Source organism: Juglans regia, chromosome 12 (genome assembly GCF_001411555.2).
Source record: "Juglans regia cultivar Chandler chromosome 12, Walnut 2.0, whole genome shotgun sequence".
In the NCBI taxonomy this organism is placed as follows: Eukaryota; Viridiplantae; Streptophyta; class Magnoliopsida; order Fagales; family Juglandaceae; genus Juglans; species Juglans regia.
In genome coordinates, this window is record NC_049912.1 from 368,986 (window position 1) to 383,460 (window position 14,475).

At 37.5% G+C, this 14,475-nt stretch overlaps 2 protein-coding genes and 1 pseudogene across 2 annotated transcripts; 2 read left to right on the top strand and 1 right to left on the bottom strand.

Annotated features, from left to right (window-relative positions):
- Positions 1–540: 540 nt before the first annotated feature.
- Positions 541–2,652, top strand: LOC109019529 (protein FAR1-RELATED SEQUENCE 5-like). Its single transcript, XM_019001822.2, has one exon. It carries the CDS (start codon positions 541–543, stop codon positions 2,650–2,652), a length of 2,112 nt encoding a protein of 703 aa, XP_018857367.2.
- Positions 2,653–5,199: 2,547 nt separating this feature from the next.
- LOC118343952 lies at positions 5,200–6,785 on the top strand (annotated as a pseudogene).
- A 3,130-nt stretch (positions 6,786–9,915) lies between these two features.
- Positions 9,916–10,830, bottom strand: LOC108988552. The gene has a single exon (XM_018961843.2). The coding sequence runs from the start codon at positions 10,782–10,784 to the stop codon at positions 10,245–10,247; it is 540 nt and encodes a 179-aa protein (XP_018817388.1). The 5' UTR covers positions 10,785–10,830; the 3' UTR covers positions 9,916–10,244.
- Positions 10,831–14,475: the final 3,645 nt, after the last annotated feature.

The window sequence follows — 14,475 nt, forward strand, 5'->3', positions numbered from 1 at the left end:
TTATATTTTCAGATTTTGCATTACGTATGAGAGTTTAATCTTTATTTTTCTTCTTTTGCCATCTTGGAAGACTGGATAGAAATTATTGGAAGACATTCTTAGCCTTATTGTGATGGGAGAAAACGAAGATGGAATGCATCCTTTTGATATAAATATGCCCTACAATTCCCCGAGTACTCCAGTAGACTATAGCCCATGTTTTGATTCATTTAAGGTATATTTATTTGAATTTTTATATTTCAGAAGTTAACATGTTAAATTTTTTAGAGTCATCCAATTTTCCCTAACAACGTGCCTGTTGCAGCATATGCCACCTTATATGTCCTACCCTCCGCCAAGTAATCGAGATGACTTGAGGCAAGAAGTGCCCCCGACGTCAACTGTGCCAACCGATACCACATTTGAACAAAATCTTGGAAGTACATCCCGGATGACTGCTGAAAGTTGTCTTGATGCCGACGGTAGTACAGTTTTGTTTGCCTTGATTATAATCATTGTAATTTTGTTTTGATGGTAATTCATATGTTTCCATTTTTAGACATGGTCTTCGACATAAATGAATATTTAGAGGGTACCACTGTTGTCGAGGATGATGATGAGGTACGAGTTGAAGCACCAAGATCTGGGATGGAATTTGACAGTATGAAAGATCTTACATCCTACTATAAGCAGTATGCGAAGCAAGAGAGTTTTGGTGTATGGACACAAAGGACTAGGAAAGATGATGAAGGGAGGCCTGTGTACGTGACTGTTGGTTGTGCCCGTGGCAGAAAGTACAATCCTACGAACAATAATATCTCGAAGCCACGACCAACAACTAGAACGGATTGTAAAGTGAGAGTAAATGCGACACTGAGCAAGAATGATAAATGGGTTTTCACCATTGTTGAAAATGGGCACAACCACATAACTGTGAGCCCCAAGAAGACAAGATTCTTGCGATCTCACAAACATCTAGATGAATACAGTCAAATGATCCTTGACCTAAATGATCGAGCTGGTATACGAATGAAAAAGAATTTTTATTCTCTTGTCGTTGATGGGGGGGGGGGTTTTGAGAATCTTCAGTTTCAAGAGAAAGATTGTCGGAATTTCATTGATAAGGCTCGACATTTAAGGTTGGGTAAAGGTGGTGGCGAATCACTTAATCAGTATTTCCAAAGAATGAGAGATCGGAATGATGGGTTCATTTCTAACATGGACTTGGATGATGAGGGAAGGTTACAGAATGTATTTTGGGCTGATGCTCGGAGTCGAGCGGCGTATGAGTATTTCGGAGACGTAGTAACATTTGATACTACGTACCTAACAAATAGGTACGGGATGCCTTTTGCGCCATTCGTTGGTGTTAATCATCATGGTCAGTCCATATTATTAGGAGCGGGATTGCTTTCAAACGAGGACACTGAAACTTTTGTGTGGTTGTTCCGAATGTGGTTGGATTGTATGAATGTTCGGGGGCCCAAAGCCATGATAACCGACCAAGATCGGGCAATGAAGGGTGCTATTGCCATTGTATTCCCTGAAACTCGTCACAGATATTGTTTATGGCATATAATGCGCAAACTTCCAGAGAAGTTAGGATCTCATGCGCAATTCAATGCGGGGTTGAAGACTGACCTTCAGACTGCATTATATGACTCACATACCAGCGGTGAATTTGAGGAGAGCTGGGGTCAAGTAATTGCGAAGTATGATCTCCACGGCAATAAATGGCTTCAATCCTTATATGAGGAAATGTCTTTTTGGGTTCCAGCTTACTTGAAAAGTGTATTCTGGGCTGGAATGAGCACAACACAAAGGTCGGAAAGCATGAATGCATTTTTCGATGGGTATGTCCATTCCGGTACCACGTTGAAGGAATTCGTCGACCAATTTGATAATGCTCTTAGAAAGAAGGTGGAGTTAGAGACAATGACTGATTTCAATTCTAACAACCAAACTATTCCCTGCGTGTCCTATTTTAATATTGAGAAGCAGTTTCAAAGGTTATATACAAATGCAAAGTTCAAAGAGGTACAAAAAGAGTTGCTGGGCCTAATGCGTTGTAATTGTTCGTCGGTAAGCACAGAAGGGTGCATTTTAAAATACCAAGTGTTGGATGAAATATCTACTGATGACCACATCAAAACCTTGGATTTCTGTGTTTACTATAACGAAGAGAAGGTGGAGGTCAAATGCACGTGTGCACTGTTTCAGATGAGGGGGATTCTATGTAGGCATGCACTTAGAGTTTGCCAGTTGAAAAAGATTAATGTGCTGCCAGATGTATATGTGTTGGATCGTTGGAGAAAGGACTTAAAGAGGACATATACATTAGTCAGAAGTAGTTATGATGACCAGCGGGACAGAGCAGATGCACGGAATTATGAGCGGGTGCTTAAAAGATGTTCAAAATTAGCCACCAAAATATCCTCTGATAATGAAAAAATCAGTGCTTTCTTGCGTGTTGTTGATGAGTTTGAGACAAAATGTGAAGGTTCAACACTAGAGTCGGCATATGAACAAATGAAGGCCAAAGCAAATGTCGTCCTGGATAAGGGTAAGAAGATACTAAGCCCCAACGTGGTTCAAGGGAAAGGGAGACCCCCAATTAAGAGGAAGGTTCCACCAGTCGAAAAGTTGGCAACAAAGAGAAAGAAACCGATATGACATCATGTCTAATTTTGCATTGTTTTAAGTTAGTATTATGAATCTAATATGTGTCTATTTATGTTTTGGACCTCAGACTTCCAGGAAAATCTTGGTAGATGAAACACACTTGGGTGAGACACTGGGATCTGAACAACACCAATTTGATGATGGGGTTGGAACACAAAACAACATTCTTACACAATCAACTCCAGTGGTTAATCGTGTTGTTTCAATAACTGACAACCATGTATGACATCATGGTGCATACTTGTAACCCTACGATTAATTTATTTCAGATGTGTCACCATCTCGATGCACACTTGTAATCCCATGGTGATGAGAAGCCACATTTTTTGAAACTCTTGGAGAGGGTAATATCATTTCCCTTTTGAAAATGATGCAATCTTTCTATTTGAAAATGATGCAATCTTTATATTTTTTTAAGGAGGACTACTGGAATTTTTCTCTAAAGTGTTCTTTTTAGATACTTGTATTTCTCATTGATTTGTCTTTATATCCTCTAACATTGTATGATTGTATTTCTCAGATCTGCCGCCGGGATTGAGTTGTTGTTTTTGTGTCTTTTAGAGGGTTGGGTGGTAGTTTTGTGGCTTTATATCCTCCTAGTGTAGTTTTGGTATCCATGGGTGTATGCCAATGGTTAGGTTTTTTGTGGAGATGCAACGGGTAATTTTTTGTACCTCTTGGAGATCAAAGGTGTTTTGGTACCATGAGCCAACAAGTTTTGGAGGACTACTACAAAGTTTTGGATGTTGATGATGATGCAACTGAGGAAAATGTGAGATTAAATTACCTTCATTGTGAACTGGTTAGTGATCTTTCTTTTAAGGTTAACATCCTTGTGCCCGTGGTGTTTTTTCCATTGGAACAAAGTGACCATCTATAATGTGATTAAATGAAATGCAAATTCATTAACCATCACTAAAATATATGATTAGATGTTTGTTAGATCATCAGTCATATTCTTACATGATTTTTCATTTTTATATCAAAGGCTGGAATGCACATATATGCAAGAGCATTGGCTAAAGGGAAGCGTGTTAAGGTAAGTGTCACTTCTCCATTAAAAAATTATACAATTCCTTTTATGAGCAGTGTGGTTCCTTTTATACCATGCAATTGTTGAAGTTGAAATGAATCGGCCTTATCTACAGTCTAACATGAGGGCAAAAAATCATGCAATTGTCATGCTTGATGCAAATGTGGATGCTACTTTAAATGCTATAGTTGCTGCTGGTTTTGGTGCTTGCTGGCCAAAGGTGCATGGCACTCAGCACTGTTGTTTTTGTTGGAGGCTTAAAGTCATGGTAATCTACTTTGTTTCCCTGATCATAAATGGGGCCTTGGATTATTTTCAAATTGGAGGATTGAGTTTTTGGAATCAACATTTCTAGTTTGAAGAAATACATGATGCTGTAGACATCAAAGGTATTAATAGTTAAATTAGATACTTTATTTTTTGTTCTCTTAATAGTTTGATTATAGACGTGCTTCAAATAATTGTTTTGGACCTTGTATATTAGATGTTTTTTTTCTTAATCTCTGCTGGACTTTTTTGTTCTCAAGCAGCTTCTCTGGTTCCTGGACCAATTGTAGCAACAAAAGCCAAGACTTTTTTGTTCTCAAGCAGCTTCTCTAGTTCCAGGCCCCTTTTTTCCCTCAGTGTGTAAATTGGTTATTAGAGAATCAACTCTGTGATGGCTCATGGGGTCTTCCTAACCGTGATATACTTTTAGTTAAAGATGCTCTGTTATCTACCTTAGCTTGTATCCTTGCACTAAAACAATGGGATGTTGGTCAAGATCAAATGAATAACGGTATTTCTACTGTTCTTCTTGCTAAATTTCCTCCTTTTATGTCCAAGAGATAGATGTTCTCTCTCTTTCTGCAGGCCTCTACTTTATCGAGTCAAATATAGCTGCAGCTACTGATGAGAAGCAATTTTCCCCTATTGGATTTGATATAATATTTCCTGCCATGATCGAGTATGCCAAAAACTTGGATTTGAATATACCTCTGAAAACAATGAATCTAGATGCTTTGGTTCACAAAAGAGAGTTGGAGCTCAAAAGGTAATGGTTCTAATTTAGTGTACATTTCTGCTTAACTTTATTACTTAATGTACATTTTTGTTGCTGAATGTTTTAGTTGCTGAATGATGACCTTAATTCTCCAAACTCATGTTCTAGTTGTTTTTATTGTGGGATATTTGCTTTCTTCCCTTGCTTGGGTTTTGGCTCATCTATATGCCAATTTAGCCTTTGCTTGGATTTTCTTCAAAGGATTGTTTTCATGAAACTCTTGAGATCTTCAGACTGTGAGTTTACGTCTTATGCGCTTGGTTTGTTTTGAATAATCAACATTCAACATTTTTAGTATTTCAACTGCTAAGTCTAATCCCTTATGGCCTTTATAGCTTTCAGGCAAGGGCTTTTAATTATATCGCTTCTTGTGCCAAGCAATAAAATATTTTACGTGCCAAATATTTTAATTTTTGACACAATTAGTGTTTTATATTGCAGTCAAGTTAAATGCAAATCCCTTATGGTCATTGGTACGCTTCCTGGTTTTGACTAGTATATGATCCTAGTGATTGACAACACTGTGGAAGTGAATGGCAAGGATAAAAATGATATAGGCATGGTGGTGGGTTCCTTATCCTATAGCTTTTTTAAAAAAAAGAACAAAGAAAAATGATAACCTAAACACAGCGTACATTTTAGCCGATATTACTTTTACTGCTGCAGGTTATCAGGGGAATTCGTGTGGTCACTGTTGAAGCTCTTGAACCAGTAAACTGAAATTAGTGCTCGGATAATGCTGTGGATTTTATGTATGATCTAGTGTTTATTTTGGATGATGGTATGACAATGTATTTTCTGGAAGGAAGATGTTGTATCACTTATTTCTGCATTCCCATTTTCAAGCAGACTTGATAGTCATATTGTGTATTTGTATGGGTTCTATGGACAGGCAATGACTTCGGTTAATATAGTTCTCATTCAGTCATAACACTTTATATGCTTTGCTTTTTCCTGCTTGTACTATAGTTTTCATTCAATCAAAGACTCCAATAATAGTATACAATGGAGAGAAAACATGCAGTTGCAAACACAGACTACATGCTCTTCCTCTTTACCTTCAATACAATACAATACCTCAATACTTGAAGAGAATAGATTCAGCTCATTTAATCGAGCTCAGCAGTAGCTTCAAACTGTTAAATTCTAACAGATTAGAGTAAGTCCTAATTTATACACATGCTTTTTAATCTAATGTGTCTACATAAAAAATTACATAATTTATACAACGTGCTTTTTACATTACATTTATCCAAACCAAGCAAACAATATTACAAAGGTGATAATCCAGTACAAACACAATAACTTTCGCTTTTCCTTTTTCAGATTCTTCGCTATCTCTCTCACTTTTTCTTCCCTTTTCCGAACGGCATACTCGCGGCGTAATACATCATCCCATGTATTACGCCGCGAATTCTGTTTTAATAACATGTTCTCCACTAACAACTGAAAAATATCCACCCACACGAAGAATTCACACCTCGCATCTCCCTGCACACAGTACGAACTCCCAAATTAATATGACACAAAGTACAACCCGCAACAGCAAATCAATTAGTTTAATATGACAAATATTAAGTTGCTTTACCGTATTATATTTGGGGCAGGCAAAAAATCTCCTTCCAGGATTTTTCTTAGTGTAGGACGTCTTTAGTGGCGTTTTCAAACCACACCAACAAGTTGGTGACTCCATCACAAAATCATTATCTAAAGATGATGATTGAGAAGATGCCATGGTGATTCTGTCAAAGGAAAGACAACTACAAACACAAGAGTCTGTCTCATATGAACAAAATTTCAAGTAACATAACTTGATTTCAAGTAACCCAACACTAGCAGCTCATTATCATGTTTATGACAATAACCACACACTTCCATTCAAGGATACAATACTTATAAAGTTAAAATAATTAATGATGTAGTTAGTCATGGTAAATGTATATCTAAGTACACATTAGTGTTCCCAAATGGATAAAGATGCCAAAAAGAATACAGATTTGGATATTCAAGTTTGCAGGGGTCAGTTTTCAGCTTGGAAAGTCTAGTTAATTGCAACATGATTGGCCGTTTATTATTATTTATTTGTATGGTTCTATATACAAGTACAAGTAGAGAAGAACAAGTAGTGATGTAAGCCTCCAACCACAAGCGAAAATTAATTTTGAGTAATGGAGAAAAAAGAATGTTTCAGGAAAAGAACAATCACAAGACAAGCAAAGAAATGTGAGTCTAAATAGACATGCATTTAAAATGTGCCACTTAATAGATTTTGCTTAAAGAGACAAAATTTAAGAAGAAGAGTTTTACTCATATCTCATTTCTAGGTTGCTTTCACTGCAATAGCAGAAAATTTGGCATGGCTAGTCAAACCTTGAAGATGGTAATATTTTTTTTTTTTCTTCAGTAAGGGGGTTTAACTACACTAATAGAAAGCCATAGTCTAATTTTCTATTAACTAGTGTCAATAAAGTATAACCACATGCATGGTCTATTTCAAAGTAATCAAACCCAACCTAGGTAAGTGAAGAGAACATGCATTTTATTCTAATGAGAGTTGGAAATATTGGAAGCCAATAGTCTCCCCCAAAAGGGGCCATCCCATGTTACCAGGAGGTAAGTTTGGAAGTTTTGTTTCCCAAAAAAGTGTAGGAGAAGAAAAGCCAAAGCTAGTCCTAACCAGAGAGCTAATATAATAGGCAAAAACATCTCTCTTGCTGAAGAAACTCAAGAAGCTTGCCTTGTTTTGATGACTAAAGCTCTCAGCTACTTTGTTTCCCTATGCTTGCAAAAATATATATATATATATATATATATATATATATACACACACACACACACACACAAGAAGCTTTTTATTTTTTTTCTAAAGTTTGGAGGACCACTGACCGAATTTAAGAAATTCAATTTTATAGTGATAATGCTTTCACTTATACATGGAGATAAAAGGAGAAAAGTCAGAAAGGTGCAATGATCATCATTGTCTCTCCCAAGATATGAATAAGAAATATGAACTGTAAAACGAAGGGAGGCTCACCTAACCCTCTCAAAGACCAAAAAAGCCTTACTAACGTGCTTTCAACGTCAAAGCAAAACCAGGAAATTAAACCTAGGCTATTACAGAAGTTGATGGTGGGCCTTTCCCACTGTGAAGCTGATTTTGTTTGAAATTAGGAACCAAAATCAGCTATTTCCACCTTCATTAATAAACTAAAACTAGCCACGATAGAATGCAACCTCCAATCTCTACCTAATACTAGCTATGCATCATCCAGATACTATTAATTTCTAGAAAAATACTATTAACTTACTGAACATGTAACTAAACCCTAGAGGAAAAAAGATGCTGTAAATACAGAGAAAAAAAAATAAATGTATGACTAAACCCTAGAATCAGAGAGGAAAAAAACGTAATACATGAAAATGGTTTAGGAAGATTATTTAGAAGAAACTATACATTACCCCTCCCGCAGCTCTGGGCTTCGCGTCGGTGGATTGACGGCTTCAATCTGAGTGTGTCGAACACAGAGAGAGAGAAGAACAAGAAACCTGCATCGAATAAGTGTAAATCTTAGAGGAGGAGGAGGAGAAGAAGAAGAAGAAGAAGATATAACCTGCGAGGAGCTCGGCCTTCGGGGGATGAACTCAAAATCGCAGTGCAGGGCCTCCCTTAGGGCAGAGGAGTCTCGGGGGTGGGGGGGACGCAACGCGAGGGGTTGGGTGAGAGCGAATCTTGAAGACGAAGGGCAATCTCGCGTGTGGGGGGCTCGGGTTCTTGAGAGCGAATCTTGAAGACGAAGGGCAATCTCCCGTTTGGGGGGCTCGGGGAAACGACGCGGGAGGATTGGGGGAGAGAGGAACGAAGACGAAAACATGCGTTTGTTTTGGAAAATTCAAAATGAAGCTGAAAACGTGCATTTGGGGGGAGGGGGGTGGGGCTCGAACACGTCATGTGTGTCACTGAGTGCAGTAAACAGTGGATGTATAATAGAGTTTTCCCAAAAATATTTCGTCTGTAGTTTTCTTACCCATTGATTGTTATGACGGTGTGCAAGTGGCATCGCAGTATCACGTTCATAGTATTTGTGAACTACTTACATAGTGGGCTTGCTCCCCTTTATTTCCTTTTCGATTAAAACAAAAATATTGTTGCAGAAGGGTTTTAACTGATGTACGTGATCTTGACCGTTTCTCATGAAAGTTGTTCTTAAGAACGAGTCTTTAGCTTCTCTTAAGTTTAGAAGCAATTGAAGTGGTCCACTCTGAATATTCATCACGTTCATAGAATATTGGAATTGCTCCCATGATAAACTAAGCACGTGGGATACGTAGCCACCAAAGCTTGATGGAAGCTTCGGCTATAAATACTTGTTTGGTCTCCAGACTCACTCACTCAATCTCATTCAGTCTTACACCATCTAAATAGAGTGAGTAAAGTTTGGAAGTGCCAAATATCAGTGAGAAAGTGCAACGAAACCGTGAGAAACATCAATGGCTGGAGGTACTGTTTTTATTATTAAACTTGTCGTTTTTTTTAAAGTGTATTTTGCATTATAAAATCACCTTTAAGCTTTCACGTGAGACACATATTCTCTCTGTTGTGAATGTTGTCAAATTTTTTTTTTTTTTTTTTTATCGATAAATAAGATTTTATTGATCGTTATTCATAGGAATAGGCAAAAGCCTAAGAATATATACGGGTCGTGAATGTTGTCAATTCTTCTCCGGTGGAGGTCCGATATCTAGTCCATCGAGATATTTGATCTCTCCCACGGTTGTGGTAGGTCAAAATTGCAGAACATGGTCAGTCTGGGAGTGAATAGAACTGAGCATTGTCCTTTTTCCTTATTGGGGCTGGGCATCGTGAACTGAATGGTGCTAGTATTTTCCTTTCAAATTTATTTGTTCGGCTGAATATTGAAGATTGCTTCCTTCTGCTCTTTTGGTAGTTCTCACGTTACCAACATGCATACTTTTCTTTGTTTCTGGTTTATGACCATCTAGTCACTTTTAGTCTTAAATCAAACATGTAGAGGAACCTGCGTTAGTATATCTGAATGGAAAATGGAACATCAATCATCGGATATAGTGTTTAAATATTTGACACTACGTACCCTTCCGTAATAAATTATTAATCTATTTCCAATGAACGAATCAAAACTATTTTTTCACTCAGCCTATGTGATCTGATATAGCAAAGAAAAGTACATCAATAGATCCTACAACTATGAATATAATCGTTCCAAACGGGTAGGAAAGTATTAAAATGGATCAATCGCTTATGGGTGCCCTGCCGGGATGAACAGTACTCAATCCGGTTCAAAAACAAAGGTGGTCGATCAATTCTAAGCAGTTCAAAGGTACGTACGGACACATGACATGAACAAAATCAAAGATATTAGTGTTCTGATCAATTCTACTTCACAAATACTGATGTGCTCGAGTAGAATTAAGGGAACCGAGCGGCTAAGAATGAAACATGCATGGTGCGTAGGAGACAGTCTACGTACGTTATCGATCCTGCGAGAGTTGAAGGGCCGTGCTGTGTTCAAAACCGGAATGACTTCCTGGACTCAGAAGAGGGAAAGAAAACCAATTATGAGAGGACGGCGACAGATTCATCCCAAAGGAAAATGGGGCCTCATTATTCTCCGACATTTTCTGGGGTTTCATTTCCAGTGCTGCTCCTGATCCAAGCTGGCCATGCTGGTACCCTACTGCAGAGAATGGTGGAGGCTCTTGGAATTGCTTGGTAACATCAAGTTGAGGAGGAGCCACGCTTTGAAGACGCTGAGGCAAGCCTAACTTGGCTGCACCAGTGAGCTTTTGCACAAGGTCCCGGAAGTTAATGGGATCCACCTTATATATTCTAGGGGGTGACATTGGTGCCAATGGCGCGACTACTGGCCTCTTGCATGGCTTTGCTACAGACTTTCGAACTGTATGGAGTAGCGATGAGGAATGAAATGGTCGTGGGAATTTTGGACTCTTCGCTTTTTGCGATAAGTAGGTGGTGGAGGAAGAAGATGAGTAAGCGGAGTAAGGTTCCATGGATATGGAAATTGATTGGGTTAGTGAGAGATTTGTTCGATCAGGAATGCAGATATACCATTAATGGATCGAAGGCCTTTCTATCTGGTATGTGAATATATAAACAGATTAGGGATGAGACGATCAGTAAGAAAATTACAAAAACAACGACCTAGGTAGAGATCATGAATACAATGGGAGGAGAGGCCAACCAAAAATTCAAATGTTGCTTTGTCATCAGGCGTCGGCGCCATCCGTAGTCGGGAGTCGGGACATAGTGCGGTCAAACACGAGGTTTGACAAATTCCGAATCATATCCAATGGCATTGCATAGTTGATAATTCTCCTTTATATTCTCCATTCCAACAATATTATTTAACTTTACTATCTTTGATCATATCGATAAAATGTAGTATATTTTAAATAATTTCATAATTAAGCAATTCATTTAGACAAAATAAATAAATCAATTAAAATATTATATATCAAATGACAAGATTCAAAATAACATTTAACATTTATTTATATTAAGAGTTTAATATTTACAAAATAAAAATAAACGCATCACTTGTTATGAAATTTATTATAAGTATAAAAAAATTAAAATATAGATTAATTTTTCTTATAATTAATGAATTCTTGATATAATAATCAGCATGTCTAGAAGCGATCGAGAGCTAGAGGCGGCGCGGTGAAGGCGTCATCTCTGGAAAATTAGGTGGTGATCATGACTAGCCGCCTCTCTTCCTGGGTCGGTGCCCCTCCAACAGTCTGACTCATGAGATGGCTTAGAAATGTCACACGTGTATTTAACCAAATTAAAGTAGTACTGCACAATTTTTCATTTTCGTTTTACAATTAATCAGATTTTAATGATTATATATGACTTAAGATGTTAGTTAGCCTTTTTGATCATTCTAATTGTTATAAATGTCCTGTTACAATGATACCGGCTCCTTGTCTCTTGCGTTCACGCATGCATGCAGTACTGTTGTACTATGTTCTAATTAATTTTTTATTTTCTTTTCCCGGCCCTGTAATTTGAAGTTTCTATGACGCATGTAATCACGTACACATGAGGTAATTAGTAGTAGCAGTAGGACTTGTAGTTTTCTTCTTGTGGTACGTACATGAATATTCAAGCGTACGTAGTACTAATGCTAATACAAACTGCTTTTTCTTTTCCTACGCAGTTTGCATGCATTAATTAATTATGATATGCATGCATGTAATTAGTTTGTAACATTTGATCTTTTGAACTCAAATGATAATAAGGACCCTTTTAATTAAGCTATCATATATAGTATCTATATATATATATATATATTATAGTATATATATTCGATCGAGGGATGGAAGGAATTAACCTCCTGCTGCATGCATGGGAGGAATTGTGCCTGGTGGTCATGGCCATACGCATGCATGATTTCTAGCTAGCAAGCAGTGGAATCAATTAAGATGAGGTTACTATATGTTTATATATATATATATATATATATATATATATATATATAATTTCCAGACAACAAATTTCGGACAAAATCAATTTGGGCCCCATCGGTCACGTGCACCCTACGAAATATTCACAATCAAATCTGTCTATAGATGACAAATCACTCATCAACAACCTCTCACCAATAACTCCAAACATTAATTACAAATTAGATATTATATGCAAATAATTAAATCTTAATTAAAGTACGACATATATATATATATATATACACACACAGGAACTACTCTGTGAAATTCATTTATAAATTAGCTCACGGAATCTTTCCTACACGAAAAGAATCGAAACTACGTACGTACTCACCTCCAAATATATATATAATTCCTGCATGGACCATAATGCTTGCAGTCATCCAGCTTTGTGATGAATCAATATCTAATTGTTTGAACATGCAGTACTAGTACTTTTCCTTAACTGCAACATCTTTTTATGACAAGGAATTCCCATGACGACTATGCCAAGTATATGCCACATCATATATATATTGATCGGGTAAATAATGAAGTTTTCAGTACTAATAGGACGTAATTCCTAGAAATTATTTGTGCCCAAGACTTCAAATCTTAGATTTAGGCACTTTACCAAAAAAATAAGGTCCTTAATTACCAAACGAGCCAATATAAATATTATATAGAGAAATTTTGGTCTTCACTTCGTGAGAGAGAGGGTGCATGCAGTGTGTGTGTTTTTGGAGTGGCATCAACTTCATTCAAATACAAACACATTCAATTTCAAATCTTAAACTTTTTTATTTAAGCATTACATAATCATTACAACTTTCACAAACTTCCAAACAAAACATAAAAAATAATTCAATTTTTTTCAAATCTCAAAATATAAATTATATTACAAATTATATTCTAACAAAATTTCAACTTTAGAATATTTTTATTCAACTTTTTCTCTCTCATTTTTCAAAACTTCATAAAACATTTTAATTCAAGTCATTTCACTATTATTCACAGATTTTTCATCTCATCTCATCTCATATTAATTACATCCAAACGAGGCCTTAAAGGTACCCAACGATGGAGAGCAACTGTTGTGTGTGCTTTGAAACATTGGGGGAGAATGGGTAGAGAGAGTTTGCTCGATTTTGAGATTTGAAAATTTTCGAATTGAATACCATCTTAAGCAGATTTTCTTTTAAGGAATCAATAAGATAATGATCATGATTAAGGGTGGGCAGCGAGCTAACGCATCTGGCCCATCTACCACCCTTGTCTGAATCCCAACTAGTCGAGGAGGGTGCCCCATCCCCATTGCCGTCTCCCCCAGCCGATCGCTGTCATAATCTCTTTGACCTTCGGCCTTTTGCCATTGCCCCTAGTCGGTATCTCTCTCTCTCTCTCTCTCTCTCTCTCTCTCTCTCTCTCTCTCTCTCTCTGTGGGTTGGTTTTGGTTTTGGTTTTTTTGTTGTGGATGGGTGGTGGGCGAGGGTGGGCGAACAGTCGTAGGGGCCAAATCACCCCCCGACATCAGTATGGAGGCACCCGTCCACAAGAGGCAGGGCCATCAACAATTGGTCCAAGGGGCGGGTTGTACCTTTTAATAATAATAATAATAATAATTCCATGTAGTTGGGTTTGCGTAAAATTGTAATGTAAAGGAAAATGGGGTATCACTACACAGGCGCATTAGGATCATAACTACGAGATAAGGAAAAGTCCTATATACAAGTAAATATGTAGAATATACTCTCCATATAGTAAAATGGCAAGCATTGGAGTCCAGTCCTTTCCTCTACGAGTATGGGGTGATTTCTCTCTAGTTCCTTAGTGAACGTAAAGCTCAGTCTCTTAGACAAGATGTCTGAAGAGGTTAGGAGAATGGACAATGAGATTGCCAAACTGTGTGAAGGGCGTAAAATCACTGATGAAGAAATACAATAAGTGGTTGTAGCTGAGGAAGATATGCTACTGTCCGCTATGAGAGTAAGGAAGTGTCTGGTGGCTCTTATAGTGTCAGACAAGGAGGTTAATAAATGTGCATTCCGTGCCACCATTTCGAAACTCTGGCATGCAGAGGCGCAAATATTCCTCAGAGATATTGGATGGAATAGGTTCTTGGTGGAGTTTCAAAAGAAAGAAGATAAGAACAATGTGCTGCAAGGGAGACCTTTGCCCTTTGATAAGTTTTTGGTTTGTCTCCAAAAGTGTAATGGCAACGTTGTGCCTAGAGATATCCAGCTTTCCATGA